At 56.9% G+C, this 27,323-nt stretch overlaps 8 protein-coding genes across 8 annotated transcripts; 4 read left to right on the forward strand and 4 right to left on the reverse strand.

The window, feature by feature from the left end:
* Positions 1-1,379: 1,379 nt before the first annotated feature.
* On the forward strand, positions 1,380-2,526 carry B0H64DRAFT_84277 (uncharacterized protein). Its single transcript, XM_062808855.1, has 3 exons — positions 1,380-1,510; positions 1,566-2,282; positions 2,349-2,526. The coding sequence occupies exons 2-3, from the start codon at positions 1,612-1,614 to the stop codon at positions 2,371-2,373; spliced, it is 696 nt and encodes a 231-aa protein (XP_062662366.1). The 5' UTR covers positions 1,380-1,510; positions 1,566-1,611; the 3' UTR covers positions 2,374-2,526.
* Positions 2,527-11,002: 8,476 nt separating this feature from the next.
* On the reverse strand, positions 11,003-14,878 carry B0H64DRAFT_84380 (cortical protein marker for cell polarity-domain-containing protein). Its single transcript, XM_062808856.1, has one exon. It carries the CDS (start codon positions 14,756-14,758, stop codon positions 11,024-11,026), a length of 3,735 nt encoding a protein of 1,244 aa, XP_062662367.1. The 5' UTR covers positions 14,759-14,878; the 3' UTR covers positions 11,003-11,023.
* Positions 14,879-16,598: 1,720 nt separating this feature from the next.
* On the forward strand, positions 16,599-17,396 carry B0H64DRAFT_386452 (uncharacterized protein). Its single transcript, XM_062803134.1, has one exon. It carries the CDS (start codon positions 16,708-16,710, stop codon positions 16,921-16,923), a length of 216 nt encoding a protein of 71 aa, XP_062662368.1. The 5' UTR covers positions 16,599-16,707; the 3' UTR covers positions 16,924-17,396.
* B0H64DRAFT_84403 (uncharacterized protein) lies at positions 17,098-18,259 on the reverse strand. The gene is made up of 2 exons (XM_062808857.1): positions 17,812-18,259; positions 17,098-17,727 (listed from the first exon to the last, which is right to left on the reverse strand). Exons 1-2 carry the CDS (start codon positions 18,163-18,165, stop codon positions 17,272-17,274), a joined length of 810 nt encoding a protein of 269 aa, XP_062662369.1. The 5' UTR covers positions 18,166-18,259; the 3' UTR covers positions 17,098-17,271.
* A 1,236-nt stretch (positions 18,260-19,495) lies between these two features.
* B0H64DRAFT_454487 (uncharacterized protein) lies at positions 19,496-20,685 on the reverse strand (the record flags this gene model as incomplete). The annotated part of the gene is made up of 2 exons (XM_062807273.1): positions 19,624-20,685; positions 19,496-19,512 (listed from the first exon to the last, which is right to left on the reverse strand). Exons 1-2 carry the CDS (start codon positions 20,495-20,497, stop codon positions 19,496-19,498), a joined length of 891 nt encoding a protein of 296 aa, XP_062662370.1. The 5' UTR covers positions 20,498-20,685.
* Positions 20,686-20,691: 6 nt separating this feature from the next.
* B0H64DRAFT_472077 (transcription initiation factor IIF, beta subunit-domain-containing protein) lies at positions 20,692-22,321 on the reverse strand. The gene is made up of 4 exons (XM_062807917.1): positions 21,938-22,321; positions 21,613-21,880; positions 21,369-21,556; positions 20,692-21,315 (listed from the first exon to the last, which is right to left on the reverse strand). The coding sequence occupies exons 1-4, from the start codon at positions 22,169-22,171 to the stop codon at positions 20,962-20,964; spliced, it is 1,044 nt and encodes a 347-aa protein (XP_062662371.1). The 5' UTR covers positions 22,172-22,321; the 3' UTR covers positions 20,692-20,961.
* Positions 22,322-22,477: 156 nt separating this feature from the next.
* B0H64DRAFT_386463 (uncharacterized protein) lies at positions 22,478-24,427 on the forward strand. The gene is made up of 3 exons (XM_062803135.1): positions 22,478-22,737; positions 22,792-23,244; positions 23,296-24,427. Exons 1-3 carry the CDS (start codon positions 22,617-22,619, stop codon positions 24,174-24,176), a joined length of 1,455 nt encoding a protein of 484 aa, XP_062662372.1. The 5' UTR covers positions 22,478-22,616; the 3' UTR covers positions 24,177-24,427.
* Positions 24,428-25,114: 687 nt separating this feature from the next.
* On the forward strand, positions 25,115-27,259 carry B0H64DRAFT_354546 (uncharacterized protein; the record flags this gene model as incomplete). Its single annotated transcript, XM_062801542.1, has 7 exons — positions 25,115-25,326; positions 25,371-25,390; positions 25,448-25,468; positions 25,522-25,682; positions 25,731-25,906; positions 25,959-26,161; positions 26,202-27,259. The coding sequence occupies 7 exons, from the start codon at positions 25,115-25,117 to the stop codon at positions 27,257-27,259; spliced, it is 1,851 nt and encodes a 616-aa protein (XP_062662373.1).
* Positions 27,260-27,323: the final 64 nt, after the last annotated feature.

Below are 27,323 nucleotides of genomic sequence, written 5' to 3' on the forward strand. Positions count from 1 at the left end.
AACAGAGAAAAACAGCGCAGTGTTCAAGGCCGGAAGGAACACACCAGGATGGTGGGCCAGCTTTCATCAGGCCCTCTTTTCGACAGAGCCGAGCGGGGCTACCTTCGGTCGGTACCTCACTCCTCTGTTGAAGTTTCTTGCTGGTTGGGGGAAAGTGACGTCTTTCTCGATTCTTGTCCAACCATTACCAGGACCTGGCCTGGTTTTGTGATAGTGGTGCCCTCCCCCTCCGACAAATATGACGCAACTCAAATATTCATCAACAGACACGGAGACCGACACATCGACCGAGCCCCCGGGGTTGTCCCCCGCCGTTGCCGGGTTGTGAAACGGGAAGCTCCGGACAGGGGAGTTCATGTTGAACGAAGTTCGTCGCGGAACGGAGTCCGTTGCGCGTCCTTTTGGCGGTCGCCAAGCCCCGTCCACAACGGGCTTTCACCGCTGCTCGAATCACGAAAATCTACGAAGTACACAGTGACGAGTCAACAACCGCAAATCAACTCAAACCCGTCCAGCTTTGGATGAGAGTCAGTCCCAATCACGCACCACGTGTGTGAGATTGTGGGTAAGAAAAATATTAGTATTCCGCGATTCTACAGGTACTTGTGTCGACCCCTCTCAAGTGCGGAATGCAGACTCGGCTGCTTTGACTTTACTCGCTCGCAGCAGCGCGCAAGTCGCGATGTCACTTCCAACCCCGCCGAATCCTGCTGCGTGCTCCGCTCTCGACTGTGCTTTGCAGTCTTTCTCTCGACGCATTTCTTTTTTCCCCGGGTTCCCAGGCAAGGCCTCGAACGACCGAAAAGCATCGAGATTAACTGACGGGCGATCTCAACTTTGGTGGATGGCTCACCACCACAGTATTGTCATGCACTTGGCCTCGCTCTGACAAGTTATCACGTTGCTGCCCGGCATCGGGAGACGGTCTGGTCACGGAGCGCTGCGCGACCGGCGACCGCGGCGCCTCCGGGATTATGCAGCAAGAAGAAAACGCATTCCGCCTTCAATGCCACCAAAAGCAAGGGTACGGCAGCCTGACCCGCAGCGTCCCCTGCAAGCCAACGGCACCCAAGGGCCAATGACGGCAGACCGAGCGGGCCGTATCCCTCAGGAATCCCGCCAATCCCGCAAAGTCACGTCGAAAAGAGAAAGAGAGGAAGTTGGACATCTCCCACACCCATGCACATGCCATGCTACCCATGAGGAGTTCAGCGACGACGAAACATGGTCGTTCGCCTTGGGACCATCGATACGGATACAACGCAACCCATTCTCCCGGGCGCTACCGTCCGCGGGTTGGCGCGGTTCAATATTGCGAGCTTGCGAGGCGCAATCCCCTCTTGTCTGTTGTCTTGTTGGTGATCAGGCTTCGCTGTCTTTTTTTTCTTCCTTTTTTTCTTTCCATTTCCGATAACTCAGATACCAGTGGCGGCCCTCGGTTCCGAAGTGTTGATTCCTTCGAGCAAACAAGTCTGTTCTCGTGGTGGTGAGAATGATATTGATGATTAGAGTTGGAATGTTCCGTTCATCCCGCAAAAACGATCGCTGGAGCTAAACCGCAACAGGTGGTACGAAACATAACTTTGACAGGGGGGCCCTTGCAGGTCGGCGATGTGGCTGACTGCCAGAAGCCCGACATTGCGCTGGTCGACATCCTGGAAAACTCACTCCCAGAGTCCAGTGACACAAAGAAGCAGCATGCAATTTCGCGGCCATTTCCACCAACTTCGCGACCAGACCGAATCCCGCAGGTGGATGAAGCTGTCTCGGAACTTGCCTCTGAATGAAGCCCGCTGTCGAGAGAAGAGCACTGACCTGACCCGACGAGTCACCCGAAGCACGTTTGACAGTGAAGTTCTTGACCAGTTACCTTACAGTCCGCTTCAATTGAAGAGGGATTGTCAGGCACCCGGTGCGGATCAGGAACCGTTTCTCGATCGCCGTCGGCACCTGGTGATGACGAGCGTAGATTCTAGATCCCGGTCCATCTTTCTCACGTGCCGTGGCTCGGTTTTCCGAATCTCGGGGTCCTGCGGCTTCGGCTGGTTATCGAGATCTTGGGGCACAAACCTTGCTCCCACAGCGCACGCAGAGCAAGCTCATCTCGACAAGCCAGGGGAGGGAGATTATCAGGACCATGGGTGGAGCTCAAAGCTCGACATTTCACTGCTGGAAGAATGCACGGTTCATGATCGACATGCAAGGGTGCGTTACAGAATCGACAGGGGCGGTCCTGAAAGGGGGAGAAGTGGGAGTGACATTAAGCGGACAGTGTTTCTCTGGTAAGTTGACAGAATCAGCGCACCAAGCAACGTCGTTCTTCCCATTAACTCGGCGGGTTTCTTGAGTTTGAATGCTTTCAGCAGGGCTTAAATCATGCGAATTCAAAGACATAGCTGCCGTTTCCGATGGTGTCTTATCCGGGGTTACTGCGCCCCTTTTCAGGCTTTTCCCCCTTGCGCACCTTCGTTGCTTTCGCTCTGCTTTTTCGTCGCTCGCGAGGAACACTGATCTCGCAGGGTGTCTCTCAATACACAGCGGCATGGTTCATTTAGAGGCCGCTCGGGGCCCCAACGGTCACGCCCTGGCCGGCTCACCTTGAGGCTGAGCCCAGTAAAATTTGAGCGAGGAAGAGCCGTGGGGCGTTCTCGCCGGAATGCAATCACACAGCCAAAATGGATGCAATTGCATCATGAGCGAGGGCAAGCAGAGACTAACGTGAGTATGTTCCTGTTTTCCACCTTCTTGTGCCTTGACGCAGGAGCAACATGGTGAGGTTCGAGCTCATACCATTTGACAGCCTGTGATCCGTCTTGTTCTGGCCCGGGGAACGAGCGCGATAAGCGCCATCATATCAGGACATTGCAAATCAGGTGTTCATCGTAGTCTTGAAGTTGAGAATCCCTTCAGCACGCCTCCGCGAAATCACCATCCGTTGATGGCGCAAGAGGATCAGCGACCGTTAGACGGCCACAGCAACAAGGGCGCACGGCAAGCATCTCTGTACCAAGTACACCAAGTACATATGTACATGAGCATCGAGATCCGAAAAGGGTAACCTTCATATCATTTTCTGACTGATACGAGGACCTCATATACCCAGGTTACATTGCAATTATCTCGTCTCCAAACCCGCCAGCTTGGATTGCAATTCCAACGCTGCCCAGCGGTGGTGGGGACCTCCCCGAAGCCAAGCTGCGGCTCCGGGATGGACACCCCCGGCAGCCGCACGCTAGCTCAGGTCTTGGGCAGAGGAAGGGCACGGGATGGCGCTGGCTCCGCGAACCGGAAGATCAACGCCGAGCTCTGTTCAGCGGGCCCAAGCCCTCCCAGCCGTTCTCGCGCCATGGGAGAACGCCATGCTGCATCCAGCCGCTGCGAATTCGGCCCTTCAACTGAAAACTCCTGCCCGTAGTCAGGATCACGGCCACCATCCAATGGGGCCTTGCATGCCCGCTCATTTTGGGAATCTTGCAGGACGGCTCAGCCAGAGAAGCTTGGTCACTCCATCGGCGAGCGGAGGAAGCGATGCGACCACAGCCCAATCTAACAGGCCGCCGTCGAGTGACTTGGTGTCTGGCACCATACCACAGGAGAGAGAGGGCGGCCAGACAATCAACATGGAAAGCGCCGGCCCCTTTTGGACCCGGCCATCAGGGTGTCCTCCGTCTCGGGATGCCACAACCGGACGACAGGCCAGCGATTGACCCCTGAACCGACCAGCACACAGCACCAGCCTTCTCGATTCGGATGCACACCTTTCCTCTTCCGAGCAGCCAAGACCGGCACTGGAAGCAACCCCGGGAGAGCATCCTCGCATCATGATCGACGCGCCGCGCATCTGTCAAGATCTGTCGTGCAGCGAGATGGCTTCGCTTGTGCCCTGCTCCTCTGTGCCGTACCTCCACTTCGATCTCGCGCGCTTTCACCCCATTCCAGTCACTCGCTAGCAACACCACGATACCGTACCTGGATTCGCAGCAGCCATGTCGCCGATTCCCATTCACCCCATGCGCGGCCGCCCCACCCCTTTTCTCCGCCGCAGGAAAAAGAATGCAAGCGGGTTCAGCTACACGCATGTGCAAGGAGTCGGGTGGGTTCGAGGAGGCAGACCGACTCACGCCGGACCTGAGCCAACACGCTGATCACAAACGGTGCCTGGCGCTCAGACACGGCCCGTTTGATAGCTCAAAGCCGGGGCGAGTCGAGAGAGACACGCATTCTTTCCGACTCATGTCACTAGTTAAGCGATGCGAGCTGCTGCAAAGGAGCTGATCTCTCTCAAGGTTTCCCGCGTCGCTTCCGTCGATACGGGTCCTTGCCAAGCCACTGCGTTTGCTTAATCGCGCCAACAGCGCTTGAGAGATCGCGCATTTTAACTAGTTACTGCATGCAAGAGCTGGCGACACGGTAGGATGTCGTCTGCCCTTGAACTGGAGACCCCCTCCCCCCTGGTCAAAGGTTTGGCACCAACAAAACAAAGGCTCGAAAGAGTTGGACCAGTCAACTAACGAACTGTCTCGACCATTGCACCACAAGCTCGAGCATACCCCCTTTTACTTCCTTTCCCATCAATCAATTTTCACCCTTGGGCATTTGCCTCTTACCCTGCCGTCAAGTTGATGTCAACCATGGAACCGGTTGTTTGGCGCATCATCTTGACGTCTGTGTGTTTCATGCTGTGTGTGGGGGCGGGTCCTCTGGCCAGAGCAATGCTCCAGCATTGTTGACCGATGTTACCATCTCCATCTCCACCGGCAGATTACCTTTTCTCGCCACAAGTCTGCCGGTTTGTGGTGGTGATGACGCATGCAGTCCCCGGTTCTCGACCCTCTTCCGTCGCGGAAACCTGCATCTGTTCACTCGCAGGGACCCCAGTAAACGAGTATCCCACGCACCCACGCTATCAAGAACCTCACTTCTCATTTTCTCCCGGTGGCGAGCCTGGGCCGGCCACTTGGCGAACGGCAAATTACCGGAACCCCAGAGCCTCATCCTCCTTGTCTGTAATATCCATAATGGACGTACATATTATACTGTGTCCGGGGTTTCACCAACGGAAGGTCCCGTAACTCACCTCCACTCGGTCATGCACGACGCCGGTTGACGACCCGTCCGTAGGAGTTTGGGTATTAACTATGCGCCCGTTTTCTCCGGCTGGGTTCAGCCAGCATGTGCGGATTATGCAACCGAGGCTACACAGACACATAATACACGCACACACAATACACACACGAGGTGAGAGCTGCGAGCTGCGAGCTGCGCAGAGTCGCGATAGCAAAGCAACTTGTCCCGACAAAATTTTGCTGACGTTTGCGTCTTTGGGATAGTGATCGACGCCCCGCTAGCTGGGGTTGTGGTGCGCTACGCAGGGGAGGGCGATCCGCAGAGCAGAGACACCCACTACCCCCCAGGGGGGGACGCCACGGGGCCGGGATGGGTCCCGCGACTGCCTGCGAGATCCGGGCCACAAGCATCGCATTCCTTTCCCTTCGCCCTTGCTGGTAAACGGACCAGTGCCGAGCACTCTCCCTCTGCCCTACGAGATCCCCCGAGACATATCGTGGGGCCAGCTCTCCAGTCGTCGTGGCCCACTGGTCACGCTGTCTCATTCACCCCCCTTCGCCTCGCACCAACCGCCCTGGCTGGCGAGGCTGCTTTCCTGCCCGGCATGACGAGAAAGGAAGGTCATTAAGTGCACCCTCGACCCCCGGGCCAACCATGAGGCCCTTCACTCACAACCCCATCACGCTCTGCTTCGGGGGGGGCGTCCCGCCAGAGCGGGGGACTAGCGGTGAGTGGGACAAACCGGGCGTTGACTCTTCACTTTGCACGTTCCCTTCGCTCGCCGGGACGTGCGGATGCGTGGTACGAGGTGCGAGGGTTGCGCTGAAGAAGCAGCACCGGCAGCACCAGCACCATCAGCAAGCAAAGCAAGCAACGCCCAACCCGCGCGGCCGCCGTACGATTGTGAGACACTGCGACCGGCCCAGACCCGCCATGCCGGGATGTGCGCGGGTGCTTGATACCGCCTACCTTCTCAGAGTCTAGTCGGCCGCCGAGTATGGCAGGAGTGAAAGCAAGTACCGGCGCCGCTGTAACCTCCCCCAGGCTGCGGGCGCTGCTCTCCCTCACTCGCGGGCCCTCCCCCCATCCCCGCCGGTCCCGCTGATGAACCGAACCCTGCGGCCATCACTGTGACACCGTCACACACAATCGTTCACCTTCCCACTCACTCCCGCTCCTCCGCATCTCATGCGGATTGGATATGCATACCCTCTCAGACAGGCACGCTTTGTCGTCGTCGTCACCACCAAACACAGACCAGGGGCTTGGGGGAGCCACCCCAAGCCCGACGGGATGGTGTGGTGACAGGAAACAGGGACCAGCCAGCACATACGTGGGAGGCATGTTGTGGAGCCTGGGCGGCGCAAGCGCAAGCATGCTCTCTCGGTTGATGGGGGGTTTTTGCTGCGCGCCCCCGCTGGGGTTCCTCCTCCCGTGCCTCCTTCTCCTCCTCCCATGTGTGCGGTGGTCGGACGGGGTGCGGTTGATTCCAATGGCTTGATGCGAAGGGGCGATCGGGGAATTCCCAGTCCCACTCGCGGCGTGGCGTGCCATGGCTATGGGAAATGGGCCGGCGGGTGATGGGCAGATGGGCAGTCTCGTCTCTGCCCCCCCGACCCACCATCAACTGACGATCGTCGATGGGATCCTCAACGCTACGCCATCTCGCAGGAGGAGCAGCGGTGCCAAGTTGATCACGGCTTTGCTAGCGAAAGCTAAACCGGCTCCTTCCGTGCGGATGGGGTGTGGATGGGCGGATGATGGATGGGGTAACCGAGCCCGACTGAGTGAGAGCTTGTGCTCATTCCAGTCGAAAAGGGATCCATCCTTTTTTCTGCAGGAGAGTGGGAAAGACAAGCGTCAGCTACCGGCAGTGTGACGGCCGCGAGGCCACGCGCAGCAGTCACGCACACGCACACCACGCTCTTCCTCTCCGCACACCTCTCTTGCGGTCCGCAGGCGGACGGCTCGGAGGGTAAACCCGCCGTCCTCACATCCTCACCCGCGCGCTGCTACTCGTACCGGGGCCCAATTCCCGCCGGGGCACAAGGAGAACAGGCCCTGCCTGGCCTACCACCCACCCTTGCCGTGTGGCGGGCAGGCCAATCTCGACAACGGTGCGGAAAAGGGAGCCCGTCGGGCCCCCGCTTTTGAAGATATCTGACAGAACACCCTGCTGCCGGGCCCGGGGGGTGTGCTCACAGTGTCGGCGCGGTTTTTCAGCGCCGGCCAACGGGCCCGCAACCGGTCAGCAGAAAAAAAAGGGGGACACAGGAGAGGCGGTGGTGGTATCCGGGGCAGTGGTTCACGGGACGTGATCAACGCCAAGTTGTCTCTCGGCGGGTTCGACACACACACACACACACACACACATACAAACATACATACAGCACACACACAGAGCCACACACACAGACGCACACGCAATGGAGACCGGATCCCTTCCCGGTCTCACGCCCTTTTTCCCCAACTACCGCGCAAAAAATGCGCCGTGCGGCTGGGTGATGGGGTGATGATGATGATCCTTCACAAGCATCGAGATCTGGGGCTAGCAGCAGCAAAGGACGTCGCGTTCTTCCTCGGCAGCCCCTCCACAGCCCCTTTTTTTCTTCCATGTGTGTTTTACTTTGGCCATATCTGATTGATCACCACCCACCGCCGTGACGTGTAGTTTGGTCAACTAACCGGGTCACCGAGCACCGGCCCATTGGGCTGGAACGGGGGTGGAAGTTTTTTTCCTGGTTCTCGTTCTTGTTCTTGTCTTGTCTTGTCTTATGTCGACCGTGCCGTGCGGGCTGGCGGCACGTACCTCGGCGGCGGAGGGGAGTCGTGTCGTTGCTCCTCTTTCTCCTCGCTTCCCACTTCGGGGCCGGTTCTGTTCCAAGTTCCCCTGGATTGGATTCCAGCGCGGTGGGTTCATTGGTTGGGTTGCTTGAGCCGTGCCGCTAAGGGCGGTTGCTGCTGAGCTGGATGTCTCGCTGGCTCGGTTTGTTTGGTTTGCTCGCTTTTCGTGGGGGGGGGGGAGGCATGGCGGGTGAGACGGGAGTGGCCGGATGGGTGGCCCCTCCGGCGTGCCAGTTGTTGACGATTGGGGGGGCTGGCGTGGAAGAGGGGGCGGCTTTCATTCCAGTCCTGCTGCTGCTTGTGGGTTTGGCGTCGAAGACGTAATGGACGTGGATGTGACATGTTGCCGGCTTCTCGCTGACTCGCGATGCCATGCTGGGGCGCCGAAGCAGCTCCTCTCCGGCCGGGCGAATGGGCTCGATGCTATGGATCCATCCATTGGATGGCAACCCCTTCTAGGGTTTCCCATGTAGAAGGGATCCATTTCGACAACAAACAAGCGTTAAGCTAGCATGGAGTTGGGGAGTTTGAAAGTGCTCAAAGGGGGGCCAGAGCTGCCCTCGGGTGGTGGAGTGATGGAGTGACTGTTGTTGCTTGGACTGTGACGTTGAGGAGGAATGCGGGGGCTGAGCTCGGTACTTGCTGGGTTGGCCAGCCCGGAGTGAAATGAAAGGGGCAAGAGAAGCGCATCACAGAACTTGGCTTTGCTGCTCCAGGCATGTAGCCTGTTCAGAATGCAGGGCTTCGGTAGTTTATCCAGATGAGGGTCCCCGAACGGGCAACGGGTCCGCCATCAGGTCATTGACTTTGAGCTTTGATATCCACAACATCTCGATGACTGCCCTCACAGTCTTGTGTTGGTTCCATCAGTAATTTCGGGCTCTGCGCGGGAGGCTCGGTGGATAGGAGCGGCAGAGCATAGCCTCACTCCCCCTCGGTCTCGAGTGACAACGGCCCATCGTGAGCCAAAGCGCCTCCACCCAGCACAGGGTTGGATTGACTCTAGTTGTCACATGCGAGTGGTCTTGAGACAGGACATGAGAGCCGATGATGGGAAGCCCCGACCGCTGGAGCTCCTTGTAGACCATCGCTTCAGCTTGTCAGACACGGTGTCTCCGGGCCAGGGCTCTCCCGAGTGCCCTGTCTGATTACCTCTCCCACCCCAGCTCCTACACCAGGGAGGATGAGGGCCCATGTTGCCTTCTGCGCAGGTGCAGATGGTTGCCCAAGTCTGCCAGCAGCTCCTCCTGGGCTTGTTGGAAGGAGTACCACATCATATATGGCTTTGACATGCCAGTAACTGATTGCCATTAAAATATCCCCCACGAATATGGCACGGCAAAGATGCTGGTCCAGTATTAGGACTCATGGCTAGCAATGCTTCACGACCTCCTTGCCACATACAAAGGAATATCATCACCATGCCCATTCCCGCACGGGGGTGGTATTATTATCCTGGCCTTGTGTACAGACTGTGGTGGTATGGTCAGTTGAAAGAGGAAGGTATGCGAATATCACCCTGATAAGCTGATCTCCAAACCGGTGTTTGACGTCCCTTGGTTTCAGAGGCATGCATTAACCCTTCAGCAGTCAATGGAGGTGACGTCAAACGTATCACGGGCGACGAAGAGCTTGCTTTCTGTCTTGTACTCGCAACTTGCTCGTACGAAGCATCGTCGCCATGGCCATTACCGTTGACTGACTGTGCCCACCTTGACGAGCCGTTCAAGATACACTCCCTCCTATCCTCAATGTTCTCGTGGCATAGTAGGTCAAGACATTGGTCAAACGTAGTTAGAACTCGATATGGAATTCCCACCGAGGGTCGAGGAGAATGTCCATCCTTAGTTGATAGTTATAGATAAAACAAGAACCAACGCGTAAAGGACCATGTTAAGTGTACGTATGTGTATCAGTATATCAAGTGATATCAGACAGGCCCAAGTCAGCAAATACAATAAACGGCAATGCAAACAGACCAGAAGGATTGCCGTCAATGTTCGTTACTTCAACCACAACATTGAGGCTGCCCCTCGACAGCACTACACCAAGAGAGTAACAACATCATAGTGGTGGCACAAAGCTCCTCGAAGCCACGTGAACCCTTTAAAAGACAGTCCACCCAACGGGACCTTTAAGCGTGGCAAGGCATGGTGCTGACCACGTCAAAGAGCAAGACGCAACAATTACGAAGGTGGTGGTTGTCACTGATACGCCTGGAACAATGCTCCTCTTACCAACACCAAACCTAGATACCTTGTCTCTCACGAATAATCTTAGATGGCCGCAGCAGCAACTAACATCCCAAACCCAAACCGCCGGGCAAGGCACCGAACGGAAGACGGAGCATCAAGCAGTAATACCACACAGCGTAAGGCAAAGCAACGCAACAAGAGCAAGCATCACAACGAGGGCGAGCACCACAGCAAGAGCAAGCAACGCAAGCAACGGGGCACGGCAGAGCATGACGCAGCATGTAAAATATCTAAACATTAATAAGATGACATCCTCACAAAGAAGACCGCTCAACCCCCTCCGTCCTCAAACGAAGAAGGGGGGAGGTAGGTAAGAAAAGAAAAGAAAAAAGCAACGGGACAGCGACAACATAGGACACAGATACGGGACGCGTGCGTGCCAAAGACACAACAGCACACCACCGCTCTCTGATATCCCATCCCATCCCATCCTGTCCAGCCAGTCCCACCCGTCCATCCATCCATCCACGCCTCATTCATCTAGCAGCCCTAGCGACGACGACCACAACAAGCGCTACTTCAAGTGGCTCACACGCCCACCCCCCCGCGTCTCTCCTTCCCTCTCACCAACCGCTGTATGTATGGTATGCCAAACGCCCAACATGCAGCAACAGAACCCAGCAAACAACAGCAAAAAAGCAGCAGCAGAACAGAAAGCAGGCAAGGAACCGTGGTATAAGACCATTTTAACCGCCCACCCAAAACGACAAAGAAACCCAGGTTTATAAAAAACGCCAGCCCGCGCCGCAATCCCCACCCCGAAAAAACGCAAACCCGACTCCCATCCCAAACCCAGCCCAGCCAGATCTCCATGCTATTAACCCCCTTCCCTCACTCCATCAAGGCCACGCCACTAACTAAACCTGCGGCGCCCCCCTCCTCCCCAACCCCCCCAGCAGCTCATGCGGCGGGATGCGCGCAATGCCGCCGCCACGATCAAACATGGACGTCGGGGCGGGGACGTAGCCCTCGCGGCGCTTGCGGAGGCGGTCGAGCAGGATGCCGCCGGCGACGATGAGCAGCATGAGGCCGAGGGCGATGGCGAGGCCGATGAGGACGACGAAGCCGAGTGGCATGTGGCCGCCGCCCTTTTCGAAGTAGCTGTTGCGCTCCGAGAAGACGCGCGCGATGCTACCGCTGCTGCTACTGCTGCCGCTGGAGGATGACGTGGTGAGGGCGAAGGGGGTGAAGTCGTCGCCGCCGTTGTAGAGGACGGCGGAGGCGGGGCCGAAGTTGGCGAGTTGGATGGTGCCGGTGAGGAGGAGGGCTTCGTCTTGGTTGAGGAGGGTGGAGGAGTCGTGGGAGGAGGTGAGGGAGAAGACCTGTAGGCCGCGGATGTCGGTGCCTGGCTGGAGGGCCGACTCTCCTGCCCGTTGCCAGGTGGAGCCGTCGGATTTCATGAGGTAGGGGGAGCCGTCTTGGGAGGTACCCGCGGCCCAGATTTGGCCGCCGTCGCTCGCGCCGGCGGTGAGGACGCTCACTGGGCCTGGGAGCTGGTCGGCGCCGGGGTAGACGTCCCAGTCTTGGGTGTCGGCGTCGTAGCGGGCGAGGAAGGTGGAGGTCGTGTCGTTGACGGTGAGGCTGCCGCCGGCTAGCAGGATGTTGTCAGTAGCCCACATCAGGGAGCTGACGTCCCCACCAAGATTGCGCCCAGCCTGGTTCCATTGCGAGGCGGAGGTGCTGAAAAAGCACACGCCAGGGCAGCCGAGAGAGCCGGCCGAGGTGAAGGAGCCTCCAACGTAGACATCCTTGGTGGTCGAGCGCACGACCATGGAGGAGACCGTGCCGTTGCCGCCAGAGAGCGAAGGAGGCTGGGTATTGAACGACTTGCTGGCAAGGTTGTAGGTGATTAGGCCGTTGACGGTGTCGTCATTGACGGTCCCGGCTACTTTACCTCCGGCAAAGAGGATGTCGCCTTCCACAACCATAGCCATGAAGGTGGAGTTGGGTGAGATCTGGCCTCCAAGGCCAGTAACTCGGTCGTTATCAGAACCGTCCATGACGAGCAGGTTGCTGATAGTCTTGCCGTCAGTGTCCTTCGCAGTGAAATGGCCGCCCAAAATGGTGAGATTCCTGCCATTGTTGGTGTCGAAGACGCCAGTAACCACACCATCGATATCGCCCCCAGCCGAGGTACCATCGCGCTTGGCCAGACCGCCTGATGACGAATCGGAAGGTTGAATGTCCACGGGAAGCCGTCCCAGACTTTCGTCGCCAAGGATCGCTGCGCCGTTAGCTCCCAGGCTAGAAGAGGAAAGCGAGCCAGCGTAGAGCGACGGGCCAGTCGCGTTGAGGATCGAGGCAGACAGGACACCCGTCACCGACTCAACCGGCAAGTCCAGGTTCTGCAGCCAGTTCCCTTGCGAAGGCACCCAAACACCAAACCCATCCACCTTGACGGCCGGGTTGCCGCCAAACGCCAGCAGCTGGTCGAAGTCTCCATTCACGCTGACCACAACCTCGGGAGTCGAGCTGGTAATGTTCATAGTCATCCCAACCACGCGCACGACTCTGCCGCTCACGCCGGCGCCGAGGGGTTTCCAGTTTTTCTTCGAAGTGTCGTAGACGGCAACGTTGTTCAAGTCCTTGGTCGAGTTGTCCGAAGTGCTGGAGAAAGCGCCGCCAACATACAGGTTGGTCCCGTTGAGGAACATCGACTTGACCTCGCCGTTAAGCCCGTCATCGAGAGACTGGACGTCCGCATTATCGCCCTTCGTGGCGATGATGTTGCGCATGTTGCCGGAGGTGAAGTTCCCTGCAATATAAGTGGCATCGCGCGACGTAGCCAGAGCGTTGACGGCAGAGCCGGTAGAGAAGTTGGCTCCTAGGCGGTTGAAGGCGGACTTCATGAAGTCGCTGGGGTTAACAGTCGACTCGAGTGGATATTCGTAGAGCCCGTTCAGGCCACCTGTGCTGTTAATCAAGGTGAAGCCAATGCGTTGGGCGACGAATGTCATTTGAGTCAGGGACTGGCCCGGTAGGGGGGTCATGGTTACCCGGGGGCGGAACCCGTCTGAGCTGGCGTCAATGAAGCCAAAGTAGACCTGGTCGTACTTGTCGAAGTTATTAGTTTGGTAAAGATCGACGTCGATGGGAGTGCTCTTGGTGGCGTCGGCTGTCATCTGCCCGGTGAGCCTGACCTGGCCGCGCGTGGTGCAAGTGTTGTCCTGGAGACAGCCGGGGGTATACAGGTTGACCGAGTAGTGGCCGGACTCCCTGATATCAGGGGTAAATACCACCGACGCCGAGGTGTTGGTGATCGGGGCAGTAAGTTGGGCGGTTAGGTACTCCGCAGTGCTTGAGTGGGAGGGTGTGACAGTCCACGGGCCGGTCGAGGTAGCTGTTGACGGGAAATCGAGCCCAGCGCAGGAGGGTTCGTTAAAATCGCTAACGGCATACGACAAGATGTCGTCCGCGAACAGCTCGATCCCATTCAAACCCCCGCCGCTGCCGTAGAAAGCCGAGATGTCGAGGCGGAACTCGTTCATACCGATCACATTGACGAAGTGGAAGTCCTGGAACTTGATGGATTTGTCGTCGCTCAGCGGGCATTCGCTCGTGCAGCTCGCATTCTGGCGCGTCACCGGATCGATGTAGGTGAAGTTCATGATGCCGTTGATGGGCATGGCCGTGAATCGCCAAGTCTTGGTTCCTCTACCGTCCTGGTGTGTGTTGTATAGGCGCAGCTTGGTGGGTTCAAAGCCGTGTCCAAATTTGGCATCCCAGAAGCCCGGGGCGTTGTCCTGCAGCAACCACGTATTTCCCGCTCCATCTTCGCCGCTTGTCTGGCAGATAACGTTCTTGGGGTCGCTGAACCCTGGTGTTGTGCTCGAGGAGCCACCGGTGATGCTCGCTGTCGAGAGGTTGATGATCTGGCCATCGGGAGTGCTCGGAGTGCTCGCGTTCCCGAGCCCTGTGAAACTGCCGCCGAAAAGGATGTTCCCGTTGGCCGTTTTCGCGATGGACGTTACAGGACCATTAAACCCAGCAAATGGCAGATTGACCCAGTCTCGCCCTCCCTCCCACGCCAGCGCATTGGTCGAGTTGGCACCAACGAAGCTTCCTCCCAGATAGACTGTGTTCTTGTCCTGATCACAGAGCAGGGCATTAACCTGGCCGGACAGACCTGGCAGAGGTGTCACGACAGCAGTGGCTGGGTCGAACAAGGCGATCGCAGTCGACTGCATGGCTTTCGCATCGGAGTCGGGGCCCCTGATGCTGGTAAAATTTCCACCTAATACAACGACGGTCCCATTGTCGGTGTTGAATGTGCACATGGTGCGGATTGTCGCGTCGGTATTGACGATCGACGCGAAGAGGCCGTTCGGCATGCGCGTGAGGAGCTGCTCGCTGCCATTGTTCCTGGGTGGGCGCTGGTTCTGTTCCTCGAACTGGTACAAGGATATGCCTGAGAAATCTCCTGCTAGGACAACCCGGCCGAGCTGGGAGAGGTCGAGGTTCGGGGCGGGAACGGGGGTGAACGAGATGGCGGCTGCTGGCGATGCCGCGAAGGTAGATAATGAGAGGATGAGTGGAATCGGTGAAAGAAAATCGTGGCGAGCGGCACGGCGCCGCCCAAAGGGTAACCGCATCGCGTCTTGGTCGAGATCTGAGAACAGTCACCTCGCTTGGACCGACGAGCAATCAAGTTGCTCAATTAAATATTGTCGGTTCCAAGCTGTCAACACCGGGATTCCATAGCAACTCGAGCTCGGGGTATCGTCGAGAATGGCGTTTTAGAGTGGCGGGGGATTTCGTGCTACCGTAAATGAAGCTCGTCGCACGAAGCACGAGCTGGTCCACGAAATCGCTCGGCCGAAACGCGAGGTAGTTTAATGACGAACACGGTCTGTCGGCTGTAACAATTGAATGAATGTGGTTACAGACAGAGTCTGGTTCGGGAGTCGATAATATCGCGGTCGGCGGCGGCGAGAAACAACGAGCGTCGAAGGTGTCGAGAATGACTTGGTCGAATCTCCGACTCGATGAATCGTGAGTTGGGCCTCCAGAGGCCTGTTTTCGCGGCCAGGAGTCGCACTCGTGTACAATCCTGCTAACAAATGGCAACGGAGATTGAGCGGAGTCGACTCGACCCTGGAAACCATGCAGCGAGGTCGCTAATTGGTCAGCTGGGTTCGGCTCTTCCACAACGGGCTAGGCAAAAGTTCCAGAAACATGGGATGGAAGTGTGAGTGCAGGAAACGGTCGGTTCGTACCTGGCAACTGAGACACGCAACGTCAAATACCGACGTAGTGAGGTATCCTGCCACTCGCTGTCAGCATCGAACATACCGTCGCAGCATTCTCATCAAGAAATCGGTGGCCGGTCGACGCAACCCATAAACAGGTCAGAACCAGGGCCGACCGGGACGGCTCGATATTGATATTTGCTTCTGCAGCGTAATAATGACGGCTCCCGGCCGGTCCACTGTGGCCGCCCGGCCAATGCCCACGCAGGAACCAAAAGCGGGAAACCAAAAAATCAGACGGAGGGGTGCACGTACCTCGCGTTCACAACTCAAACGGGGAACACCGCAAAATGTTTCGAGGTGATGCAAGTTTGCACTTTGGTTTCCTCCCAACCTGACTCGGCGTCTGATAATTCGGATCGATAGGCTGCAGATATGGATCTTGGTGGGGAAACCGTTGCTGTGGTCGGCCAGAATCACCAACTCTCAAATTGCCAATCAAGATCCGCCACAACCGCTCTTGTTGAATCTCTCTCGAATGCAGGTCGTTGTGGTGTACAACCTGAGACAGTGCGTCGTGAGATGCGAAACCTGAGCTTGCGGTGGCTGGAGGCGAAATGAATGCACTGGTTGTGGTGATTCGAAAAATGAGTGTTTCGCGGAAACGGGTACTAGCAGGTAACGCGAGCGGCTTGGCTGCAGTCGGATGCGATTCCAGGTTCTGGGAGTCGGGGTCAGAGGTCTTGTCGTGATGGTCTGGAAAAGGGGATCAGGGGCACACACTGTTTCGTGGTCGAGGAGCACCGTGGACGACGACTTTGTAGATAAACGCACGAGGAAAAAGAGTGTGGGGGACGGGAGCTCAGAGCCAGCTTCAAAATCCCGGGAGCAGTTTGCAAGCGCGAAAAGAGTGTCACCAATTGGCAGAGTTGGTCAAAAAGGAGTGTGGTAGACCCCGTCCGTCAGTCGCTGTCCCCAAAAGCTTCAAAGAGAGAAAACGATCAAAGGTTCGTTGGAAACAAACAGCGCGAGAGAGAGGGGAGGAGCTGCCCGTTCTGGCCCACCGCTTGTTGAATTCAGGGGCCGCTCATGGCGCAGTTCGGGACGGGTTGCCATTGGGTGATATGCATCTCGGCAGGGGAATTCGAACCCCTTGCATCCCATTGACAACGTGGGAGTCTCCGCAGCGGTTGCACTGGCGCCTGTCTGAGGCACTGAACTTCAACACCAAAACCTTGAAACCGTGATGGGCTAAGATGAGGACTCAATGGAAAAGATGGGACAGAGGGTGTTAAGACAACCTGAGAGGAAAATAACAATGGAAAGAGACGAAAAAAATATGTAAAAGGAAAATGCCGACGATCAGAGTCGAGAGCGGAAAACAGTTGGTTTATATTCGTTTTGCTTGCGCTTGTTTTCTTTCCTTCCTCGTTCTCATCAACCAAACATGCGGCTACCTGGAACTAAGGCATGACCTAGAGGCAGAACTGGGGATAATCAGAGGTAGGCGGGGCAGATGTTTCCGCCTTTCTGGCTGCGAGTACCCCTCACCGCGACCAGATCTGTGAAGATCACACACCAACCGCCGTAGACCAGCCCTGATACCGGGTGCTGAACATGCCCGCGCGCGTCATGCCAAATATGATGCCCAGATATCCAAGCACGCCCGGTAGCCGGATCGTCCGCACCATGGAATCCCGTCCTATATGCAGGGGTCGCCTTTTAAGATGCAGCACGCCCACGAGGAAGGGTGCATACCCCGCGCATGTTGTTTCCTGAGCAATGCCCGTTGGTTTCTATGTACGAGCCGCTTCCGTTTATGCTCAAATCAAGTTCACAAAAGCCGCCATGATATCACCATCCAACCCTTTCCTAGCTCATTCTCATGGGTATCATAAACCATCCCCACAATCCATTCACGCCTTCCCCACCGCAGCCCCCTTCTGCCCCTCCAGCGCCTTCATCCTCTTCTTATACTCCATCGGGCTCTCCAACTCCCTCCTCTTCTTCCCCCCGACCACCCCCCACAACCCGACCCCCTTCTTCTTCGCCGCCGCCTCCGCCTCGCGATAGCGCGCCTCCATCTCGGCCCCACCAAACTCGGCGCCCGTCTTACCCTCGTAGGTAACCGCGAGCCCGCGGTGGAGCATCTCGAGCCCGACGTCGCGGCGCGGGACGAAGAAGGGCGCGCGCCGCACGTAGGCCGTCGCCACCACCCGCTCGTACTGGTCGCGCCGGTGCAGGTGCACCCGCACCCGCCGCCCCAGCAGGTAGCTGTCGAGGAAGGAGAGCGCCTCGGCCGCGTACGGCTGCGCCGGCCGCCCGAAGTGCGACCCCTCGGGCGCGTCGACGCCCGCGATGCGGATCGAGATCTGTGAAAGTGGGGGGAGGGGTTGTTAGGTGAGTGGGGGGTGGAGGTGGAGGGGTGTTGGTTGCGGGTGGTGGGTGAGCCTCACTGTTTGGCCTTTGAGTTGTTTTCTGTCCGTCGGCACGCGCCGAAGCCAGCCCCAGCCGGCTAGCCGTCCGCCTGGGGTGTGGAACAGGTGGAAGCCATCGCCGTCTCCAACGCTTGTGACCTTGCCGAACAGGCTGCGGCGGCGGAAGAAATTGGGCGTGATATGACCGATGTCGGGGAGGCGGCGCAGGTAGGATTGGTAGAAGGTCCGGGTCCCTAGTGTGAGGGCCACGGCGGCTACCGGAAGGATCCAGTTTTGGGGGATGCTGAGATGGTGTCGGACGGCGTCGGTCCAGGAGTCGTTTTTCTTTGTTCCGAACGGCATCCAGGCCCTCGGTTGGTCGTTACCCGTCATCTGCAGCTTGATTGTAGTCGTGGGGTCGGGTTCTGAATGACCGTCGTCATTCAAAACGCTCGGCGAAAGGGATTATGGCATGGTGGTTCGATCACGGGGGCTGGCTTGGGCGGTCAGGGTCGGTCGTCGGTTGCAGCCGGCAATTGTGTGTGGATTCCGGAGACGGCTTTGTGGATTGACCAACCCCCTCATGCCCCTCCATGCACTTCAGGGTTGGGGTTATTTATCGATATCGACTTGCCGCCGACGAACATTGCCTTTTCCCTGTTCACAACATTAGCAGGTGAAGATACATAAAAGTTTCCAACAATTTTTTATTTGAACGACTTGACACTTTGAGCCTACTACTTATAATTTAAACCTTCTAACGAATAATTTGAGTATACTTGCGCTGACGCAGCACCGCACCAGCCTCCCACCAGCCTACACCTTCTGCGCAGCAATGATCAAGGGCAACTTCATGGCCCAGTGTTTGGGGTCTACTCTTACCTCTTCCATGTTCCGAAACTCATCGTCGGAGCTATCGTTAGTTTCATCCATTGAAGAGGTTTCTACTCCGTCCATGGTATCTGGCTTGCTTTTCTTTAATACGGAGTCCATGTTGAGCCACTCCTCGTCCTTGATCTTCGTGTCACCTTTAATTGCCTTGAGCAGCTCCTTGAGTGCCTTTATTTGGTCTCTGGCGGCGCCTATCCGAGTAACACATCCCTTTTCCTTCTCGGCGCACTTGGGACACTTTAATTGGGTGCGTCTCGTGTCGTAGGCGTGCGACCACCGCTGGCTGCAGCCGATATTAACTCGTCCGCGGTTGAATGCCTCCTCGACCTCGCAGGGTTGAGTCATGCCCGCCCAGACGTGGTGGACGCAGTCATAAATGAGGCGGCGATGGAAGCACATGGTGGTGGTCAAAGATTGTAAGTGGCGGCAAGTGTCACGGCAGGCAGTGAGCAGTTGCTCAACTGGAGCAGCTGAGGCCTGTGTTATATACCTACCAAGAAGGGTACGGTTGTTCGGCTATGACATAGATCTTGTTGCTCACCGAGACCCATTGTTCTGTGCGTCTACGCACTAGGGAACAAACCAAAGTGCTTCTTTATCTATTGTGGTGCCGCCTCGTAGTTGTGATGAGGTACCTAGGGAATTGCCTTTGTTTCGGCGCTATGAATCGGGAAGCTCGACAATAACCTTCACCCCGCTAGATTTTGCGGATAACCCACAGAAGCGAATATGAGAACGAGGCAATGGTAGCATCAGGAAGTGTATCGTATTATGTAGGTTGATAAACGGGGAATTGGGTTGATGTGGTTGTAAGACAGCCGGAAGAAGTATCTCACACCATCTTGTTTCCTGGTGTATAGGTGAAATAGGTAGTAAAGGAGTCAGCGGTCGGTCATATCCTCTCCAAAACACCGCTCCGAAGGACCTCCTCGAAGTCTCTTCCCCAAACCAACTTATCACCTTCCCTAGCCTCTTGCACATGCGGCACCTCGAACCCTATCCTCGCCAATAACTTCAACAGCTTAGTTTCCCCATCGTCCGCCATGATCACCCCCAAGTCCGCTCCCACCAAGCACGCCAAATCCGTCGCGGAATCCCCAAAATACACCACCCTTTCTTCCGCGAGCCCCGTCTTCAACGACTCCATCGCCCGCAACTTATCCCCCGCTGTGGTGAGCGGCTTCTTGCCCAACTCCGGCGGCCCCTCAACCATCCCGTCAGGAAACCCAATCTCATTCGAAACCACTCTCTTTATCCCCCTCCCTCCACTCCCAGCCTCCACAGCCCCCTTGATAAACGCCCCCGACCAATTCACACTCACCACCGCCGCATCCCACCCCTTTCCACCATCACCATACCTCTCCAACAACTCCCCAAACCCCTTCCTCACCCTCACCCCCACCTCCACCTCCCCATCCCCATCCCCATCCCCATCCCCATTTTCATCACCACCCTCCCCCCTCCCCAACGCAACCGCCCTCCTCCCAACCCCCTCCAACACCCCCTCATCCAACCCCCGAAAGAACCCCGCCTTCCCCACCCTCGCAACCGACGCCCGCTCCACCCCGGCCACACTCTCCAGAAAATCCAGCTCCTCAGCTAGGGTGGTGCGCTCCTCGGCGGGGGGACGGTAGGCGGCGCGGTGGGCGGCGTGGGCGGCGAGGTAGTCGCGCACGATCTCGGACCAGAGGTTGGTGAGGGCGGTTTTTTGGGCTGGGGTGGTGGCTGGGAGGGCGGCGATGGAGAGGGTGACGAGGGAGGCGAGGGTGTCGGATTGGGTTATGGTGGTGTCGAAGTCGAGGAGGAGGAGGAGGTTGTTGTTGTTGGGGGGCATGGTGGGTGGTGGGGTTGATTTGCTTTTGGTGGTGGTGGTGGTGGTGTGGTTGGTGGTGATCTTGTGGCGGTTTGCTTAGGTAATGAAGGGTGTTTGCTGGGTGTGGGAATGGACTTGGAGGAGGGTATGTTGGTGTTGGTGGAAGGTAAGGAAATAGGTGGATTGCACGATTGTTTGGATAAACTACCTACCTTGGTTATTTAAATGTTAGGCTGGCTCGTTGGGAACGGTTCGGACCCCACAATTCACTGAGACAGACAGCTGGCGGTGGCTTTCTGGTGCTGGTAGTTGGATGCCCGTCGGCGGCAACCCAGCAGCATCACACTATCCACGTCACATGTCTCGCTTTATTTTCTGTTCAAGGGTATCATCAATGGCCCTGAGACCTTCTGTAAAAGCAAACCAAGTAGATCCCCTCCCGATAACGCCGCACCGAACCCAACCGGAGCTCAAGCCCCGAGACATTACAAGACATCCTCCATTTTGATGTCATCGTCATCCTCATCATCCGACGGCGCATCCGCCTTTGGCACAGCCGCATCATCCGCCGGTTTAGGTAACGAGGCTAGGATGCCCTGGTACTCGGGTTTGAGCGACCAGTGGTTGGCAAAAGTGCCAGAACGGTGGAGAACCGCCACCTTCTCGAGAGTCTCGCGCAGGTAGGCCTCGGGCTGCGGAATCTTGCCGCGGAAGGCCTTGATGGACCAGTATTTGTGCTCCGAGAAACACCTGGCGATCGCATCCAAGAGCTGGTTCTCGGGCCAGCGGGTCGCCTTGTTCTCCATCTTCTTGGCCTTGGTCGGCTTCTCGCGCGTTTTCTGTACCATGTGTCAGCGAGGCGGCCGGTTAGAAAAGGGTCGGGGCCACATACGAGGAAGTCGTCCCATTCATGGGGGTTGGTGGTATCCCCAGAAGGTGGAATGCCGTGGAGCATCGTCACCTTCTTCTGTGGCTTCTGCGCGGCCTCTGCGCGGATGGACAAAAACCTGTCGGCCTCGGCGTTTCGTACCGGCGTGCAGACCACCTCATGCTTAATTCTTCCCGCAATCCTGGTTTTCTCTGCGTTTTCGGTTAGCAACGATGCGTTGATCCGGCGAGGGCATGGAAGCACCGACTTGGAATAGGTCTACGGGAATAAGGTGCGCCTTTTCTACCCCGGTCGGCAGCTTGCTCTGTTTGTCTTTGTTGCTTCCGCAGGAGGTGCGCAGGTATGCCCTGGGCCAGGGCTGCGGCCCGCTCTTTGTTCTTAGCAGCGTAGCTCGGCAGGTCCTGCTCGGTGAAGACGAAGGTGTTGTTGACATCGTGGTTCGAAACGTCCATGTCGTACTCTTTGGGCACTTCTTTATGGGCGGCCATTTCCGGTTTGAGGCGCATCTGCAATTTCTAGAGGCAAGGGTTAGTCGTCGTACAACGGGGGTTTCCAACCGGAAGCATGCTGACTTCTTTGCCATTCTCGTCCGTGAATTGGCGGATTGTTCCAATCTCGATCTCGTCATCATCGCTAAGTTTCGACCAAGCCTCCCAGACATAACCCGGCAGGCGTGTAAGATACATGCGGTTGTACGAATTTGCGTCGGGTAGCTTGTCGAAGAATTCCAGGTCTGGGGTCTCGTCAACCTCGTCCATGAAAGGCGAGCCCGCATCGGGGTCGGGTTTGATCTGGGGCTCGGCCATCTTCAATTTGTCGAGTATAGTAGTGGCGATTTAACGGGTTCGTCAGAGTCGGCGGTTATTACCGTTGTTGCTGGTAAAGAGAAAGAGGACGTGGTTCAAGAATAAAGTAAGGTTCGGGAATCAGTGAATGCTGCAACCTGTAGCCTGCACGTTGAAAGGCTGAGCTTCAGCCTGTGAGGTCAGAGAGCAAACGCCCCAGGCGCAATGACTGTTGATTGGTGCTTCGGCCAAGCGCCAAGCATCTGCGTCAAAGCGCAGCCGGCACTGGGCACGTGCGTGCATTCTGAACGCCACCCGCACTTCTTTGTTCGAATGCCCCGCCACAACACCGCTGGTCATTTCTCGCACCTTCGTAACAAACATCGCACGATTTGCAAACTCGGCATCGTCACAATCCACAACACTTCGGATATCGACAAGCGTAGATATCCATCAATCTATCACGATGTCGTCGATAGAGGATCGAGAAATGATGGAGAGAATCGGCCGTTTGGCTGGTCAAATCAATCGGCACAGGAATCAACAGGCCGGCGTCGGGCCCGCTCGCCATGTTCGAACGCATCATAGTATGTCGACCGGCCGACCGTATGGTGACCGCGTTCGGACTGACGCGTTTCAAGACGCTGGTTATTCGACTGGGTGGCGCCGCGGCGGGTTCCCTCATCGTGGCGGCCATTCCAGCGTTCGGATGCCCGTTTACCGCAACAGAAGCCTGGTTTTGAATGGCGGGACCCAGCAGAACCAGTCGGGAGATGCCGAATCGGGAACTACATCGGATGCATCCACCTCGTCGTGGGTGACGAAGAACGACCGCCACCTGCAACTGATCAACACAAACGTCTACACCAAGGACGCGCAAGCGCGAGCCGCTGCCATTGAGCAGACCCGTCGCCAGAAGCTTGCTCTCAGAGACAGGCAAGAGCGTGCTAAGCTGACAAATCATATCAATCGTATGGTAAACAGCGGGGGGTTTGTGGGAGCTAACCAGCAGGCCACCGGCAACTACGAGATCACCGTCCAGGGCGTCCGGTTCCACGTGGTCAAGAACGGCAGCAAGCTCGTCAAGGCTCCCGGTGCGTCGCCACCGTACACGGCAACTCCTCAGGATGCTCACATTGGCGCAGGCGATAACAACTCGGCAAAGGCGACCCCCAAGATGGCACTCGTGGGAGGTGTCAAGTTCTATCGAAGCAAGAACGGCAACCTGTACCGCCACGGCATTGTGAAGGCGCAGCGGTATGTCCCCTGGAACCTCGGGGCCGGACAACTGACCCCAGGATTTTCTGGCAGGCAATCTGGCGCTGTCAAAAAGGTCAACGTGCCTTGCAAACAGTTTTCTATGACGGGTAACTCCATTTTTCTCGACCGACGCCCCAAGCAACACCACCCCGACCGGGCCTCGGTAAGTCACCGGAGGATCGCTAACCGAGAGACAGGTGCCTGCACCCACGGCCCCCGCTGCCGCTACGTCCATGACCCGCACAGGGTCGCGATTTGCAAGGATTTCTTGCAGCAGGGCGAATGCCCGAGCGGCGACAACTGTGATCTCTCACATGACCTCATTCCCGAGCGCACGCCGGCCTGCCTGCACTTTGCCCGCGATAGTTGCACCAAGGCTGACTGCAAGTATACCCACGTAAAAGTGTCACCAGCTGCTCCAGTGTGCAGGGATTTCGGCTTCTACGGCTATTGTCAGAAGGCCGCCAACTGCCCTGATCGCCACGTCTTCGAGTGCCCCGACTTCAGCAACACGGGTGTTTGTAAGATTAAGGGGTGTAAGCTGCCGCATCGGGAGAGGGCAAGCGTCCTCCGGAAAGCGGCGGGCGGGCGGGATCTGTCCAGCGCAGGAAACGGAGATGAAGAGATGGCAGATCTTTCCAGCGATGATGACGGCGAGTCGATCGACGAGGACGATGTCGACTCGGATGAGGTGGACGAGTTCATTGGCCAAGACGAAAACGGTGGCCTTGATTTCGCAGAGCAAAAGGACTTCATCGAGCTATGATGCTGTTTTTTTGCCTGCGCCCCCGCCCTTATCGTCCATTCGCTGCATTGTCTGGCGCACATCATTATTATGATACCCATTTGCGTCCGGTCCTCCCGGGAAAAGAAAAGAAGAAGAAAACCAAGATGGTGGCAGAAAGAACGGCCCGTACCGGCGGGCTCATGGTGTGTCGAGCAGTCCTGTGGATTATAGATGAAACATTATACATAGCCCCCTCCGTATGAGGCTTGAATACAATATAATTCATGAAACCTGGATCCTCTCTCCAATGCAATGGACCGATAGGTAGGATGTCGCCTCCACTGTCTCGAACGGGTGTGCTTTGCCGACCTCGTCGTCCTGCGGGCGGATCGGCAGTTGCGGGGGAAGGGGGTAGCCAAGATCCGGGGAAGTTCCTCACACTAGACTCCACAGCCACGACTCAGATGGGGGTGATGCGAACTAATCGCAAGACGACCTCCTCGTCGAGACTCGCCAGCTGCTCGCCCGAGGAGGAAGGGATTGGTCCGGGACCAGTTAGCGCTCGGGGTTGGGAGGGGGAGCCACTCTAGCGCTGTGTGTCAGCTCTTACACAATACGATGATGAGACGGTGGATGGGGCCCTGGTGATTCCCCGCTGCTCTCCCAGTCGGCATCTAGGTTGAGGTTACTCGGCGGTTATTGTGTCGGGTATTTGACCCGGCATTGGAGTATGGGCTTGTATGACACGAAACCATGGGTCGATATGAAGGGTATAAATGGATGGTGTAAGATGTGGGCTAGAACGTTCGATATATATGTGCTTTAACCTCGGTCGTAACGTGGTCTGACTGGGACTTGAACGGTTCCCAAGCCTCACTTGCTTCGTGGGAGTCAAACTATTTTACAATCCAAGACTTAATAGAATAGTACGGTGGAACGACAATACGCAACGAGTCAGATCAAACTAGCAATACATCATGGGCGAAATCCCAACCGTGAACGGCTACGACGAGGACCTGGACGAGGGGTTCACCATCAAGGACGCCCCCATCGAGAATCTCAGGCCATTTAGGGTGGTCGTAATTGGGGCCGGCTTTTCGGGTATCCTCGCTGCTATCAGAATCCCCGAGAGGCTGAGGAATGTTGAGTTGGTGGTCTATGAGAAGAATGAGGCCGTTGGCGGAGTTTGGTACGTGCGCCCCTTTTTGTAAAGACTGCGTCTAATAATTGCAGGTGGCTGAACAAATATCCTGGTATGAGCCGTATTTGTGATCGAGGATGGCTTGATAGATGCTAACCTTCACTGCAAGGAGTTGCCTGTGACATCCCATGTAAGTCGTCTGCTCAAGGGTTGACATGTCAAACAGCTAACCAATTCCTGAAGCCCACTCATACCAATACTCCTTCGCTCCCAATCCAAACTGGAGTAATTTATATGCCCCCGGGGCCGAGATCCAACAATATCTCCAAGACGTGGCAGAGAGATTTGGCGCAACGAGGTTCATCAAGACGCGCCACCAGGTCGAGCACTGCGAGTGGGATGATGTTGAGAAGAAATGGTGAATTTAGCCCCCCAAGTCTAGATTTACTGAGCTGACGGGAAACAGGAAGATCAAAGTTATCAATATCGGTACCGGAGAGACTTTTGAGGACGTAGCGGATGTCCTCATAACTGCTCGAGGGCAGCTTAGCAACATATCATGGCCGGACATCCCCGGGCTCGACAAGTTCCAGGGTAAGGTCATGCATTCAGGGGACTGGGATACGAGGTAGGCTTTTATGTCACTGGGTTAAACGGGGCACCCAACTAAAGAATGATAGCTATGACCTCCGCAACAAGCGGATCGGAATTATCGGCAACGGCTCAAGCGCCATCCAGATTATCCCTAACCTGCAAAAGGTCGAGGGCACCCAGCTGACCTGCTTCATGCGGTCACCAACCTGGATCTCGTCTGCCTTTGGAGACGATGCCATGACTGAGCTAGGCCTGGATCCCTCCGACACAACATGTAAGCCGTCAACCAGTCCTCTCTTAACCTCTACACCATAACCAACATTGCCCAGTCTCCCCCGAGCAGCGCCACAAGTTCGCCGCCGACCCCGACGCCCTCTTCAAGCTCCGCAAGGTCTTCGAAACCAGCGGCAACCTCATCCACGACAGCACCATCCGCGGTACAGCCATGCAGCAAGAATGCCAGGCAGCCTTCCACCAAGCAATGCACGCCAAGCTGCAAACCCGCCCTGACCTCCTCTCCCTACTGATTCCGTCCTTCGCGCCAGGCTGCCGACGCCTAACACCAGGAAAGGGCTTCCTCGAAGCCCTGCTCGAACCCAACGTCAACGTAGTCAGCAACACCATCACCGAAATCACCCACTCCGGCATAACCACCACTAATCCCACTCCCACCACCACCACTACTAACACCACTACCACACCCCCCACCGCCACCAATACAACCACAACCCACCTCTTCGACACCCTAATCTGCGCCACGGGCTTCACGCCCTCCACCTCCCCGCCCTTCCCCATCCACGGCCGCAGCCACCTCCCCCTCTCCACGCGCTGGCACGCCCGCCCCGAAACCTACCTCTCCCTCGCCGTAGACGGCTTCCCCAACCTCTTCATGCTCTTCGGCCCCAACTCAGCCATCGGCAGCGGCAGCCTGACGACCATGCTGGAGGCATCTGTCGCGTATGCAGTGCGCGCGGTGCGGAAATTGCAGCGGGAGGATTATGTGAGCATGGAGCCTGCGGCCGGGGCGGTGCGGGGGTTTATGGGGTATGTGGACGGGTATTTTGCGAGGACGGTGTATGTGGATGGGTGTCGGAGTTGGTATCGGAGGGGGGGGAAGGTGGTGGGGTTGTGGCCGGGGTCGACGCTGCATGCGTTGGAGGCGTTGAGGGCGCCGAGGTGGGAGGATTGGGTTTATGAGAGTGTTGGGGGTGATGGTGATGATGGGGTGGGGGGTGGGAATGGGTTGGGGTGGCTTGGGAATGGGAATAGTGTGACGCAGACGAGTGGGGATCCGTCGTGGTATATCAATCCGGGGGAGGTGGAGGTGCCGGTGGAGGGGCGGCCGGAGGAGAATGAGCGGTATAAGGCGAGGCCGTGGTGCTATTAGGTGTTTACTTAAGTAATGCTGGGGTGTTAATACTCGGAGAAGTGACGTCGGGTTTAATCAAGCG

Source organism: Chaetomium fimeti (assembly GCF_033439085.1).
Source record: "Chaetomium fimeti strain CBS 168.71 chromosome Unknown B0H64scaffold_2, whole genome shotgun sequence".
NCBI classification, from domain to species: Eukaryota; Fungi; Ascomycota; class Sordariomycetes; order Sordariales; family Chaetomiaceae; genus Chaetomium; species Chaetomium fimeti.

Coding starts and splice junctions, on each gene's coding strand:
- B0H64DRAFT_472077 (XM_062807917.1), bottom strand. CDS start 22,171: ATGGCCGAGCCCCAGATCAAACCCGACCCCGATGCGGGCTCGCCTTTC. Junction 21,881..21,937: donor CGGACGAGAATGGCAAAGAA/GTCAGCATGCTT, acceptor CCTTGCCTCTAG/AAATTGCAGATGCGCCTCAA. Junction 21,316..21,368: donor ATGAATGGGACGACTTCCTC/GTATGTGGCCCC, acceptor CACATGGTACAG/AAAACGCGCGAGAAGCCGAC.
- B0H64DRAFT_84380 (XM_062808856.1), bottom strand. CDS start 14,758: ATGCGGTTACCCTTTGGGCGGCGCCGTGCCGCTCGCCACGATTTTCTT.
- B0H64DRAFT_84403 (XM_062808857.1), bottom strand. CDS start 18,165: ATGACGGGTAACGACCAACCGAGGGCCTGGATGCCGTTCGGAACAAAG. Junction 17,728..17,811: donor AACAACTCAAAGGCCAAACA/GTGAGGCTCACC, acceptor CCACTTTCACAG/ATCTCGATCCGCATCGCGGG.
- B0H64DRAFT_84277 (XM_062808855.1), top strand. CDS start 1,612: ATGTGGCTGACTGCCAGAAGCCCGACATTGCGCTGGTCGACATCCTGG. Junction 2,283..2,348: donor AAGCGGACAGTGTTTCTCTG/GTAAGTTGACAG, acceptor GGGTTTCTTGAG/TTTGAATGCTTTCAGCAGGG.
- B0H64DRAFT_386463 (XM_062803135.1), top strand. CDS start 22,617: ATGTCGTCGATAGAGGATCGAGAAATGATGGAGAGAATCGGCCGTTTG. Junction 22,738..22,791: donor CCATGTTCGAACGCATCATA/GTATGTCGACCG, acceptor ACGCGTTTCAAG/ACGCTGGTTATTCGACTGGG. Junction 23,245..23,295: donor CAAGCTCGTCAAGGCTCCCG/GTGCGTCGCCAC, acceptor ACATTGGCGCAG/GCGATAACAACTCGGCAAAG.
- B0H64DRAFT_386452 (XM_062803134.1), top strand. CDS start 16,708: ATGCCGACGATCAGAGTCGAGAGCGGAAAACAGTTGGTTTATATTCGT.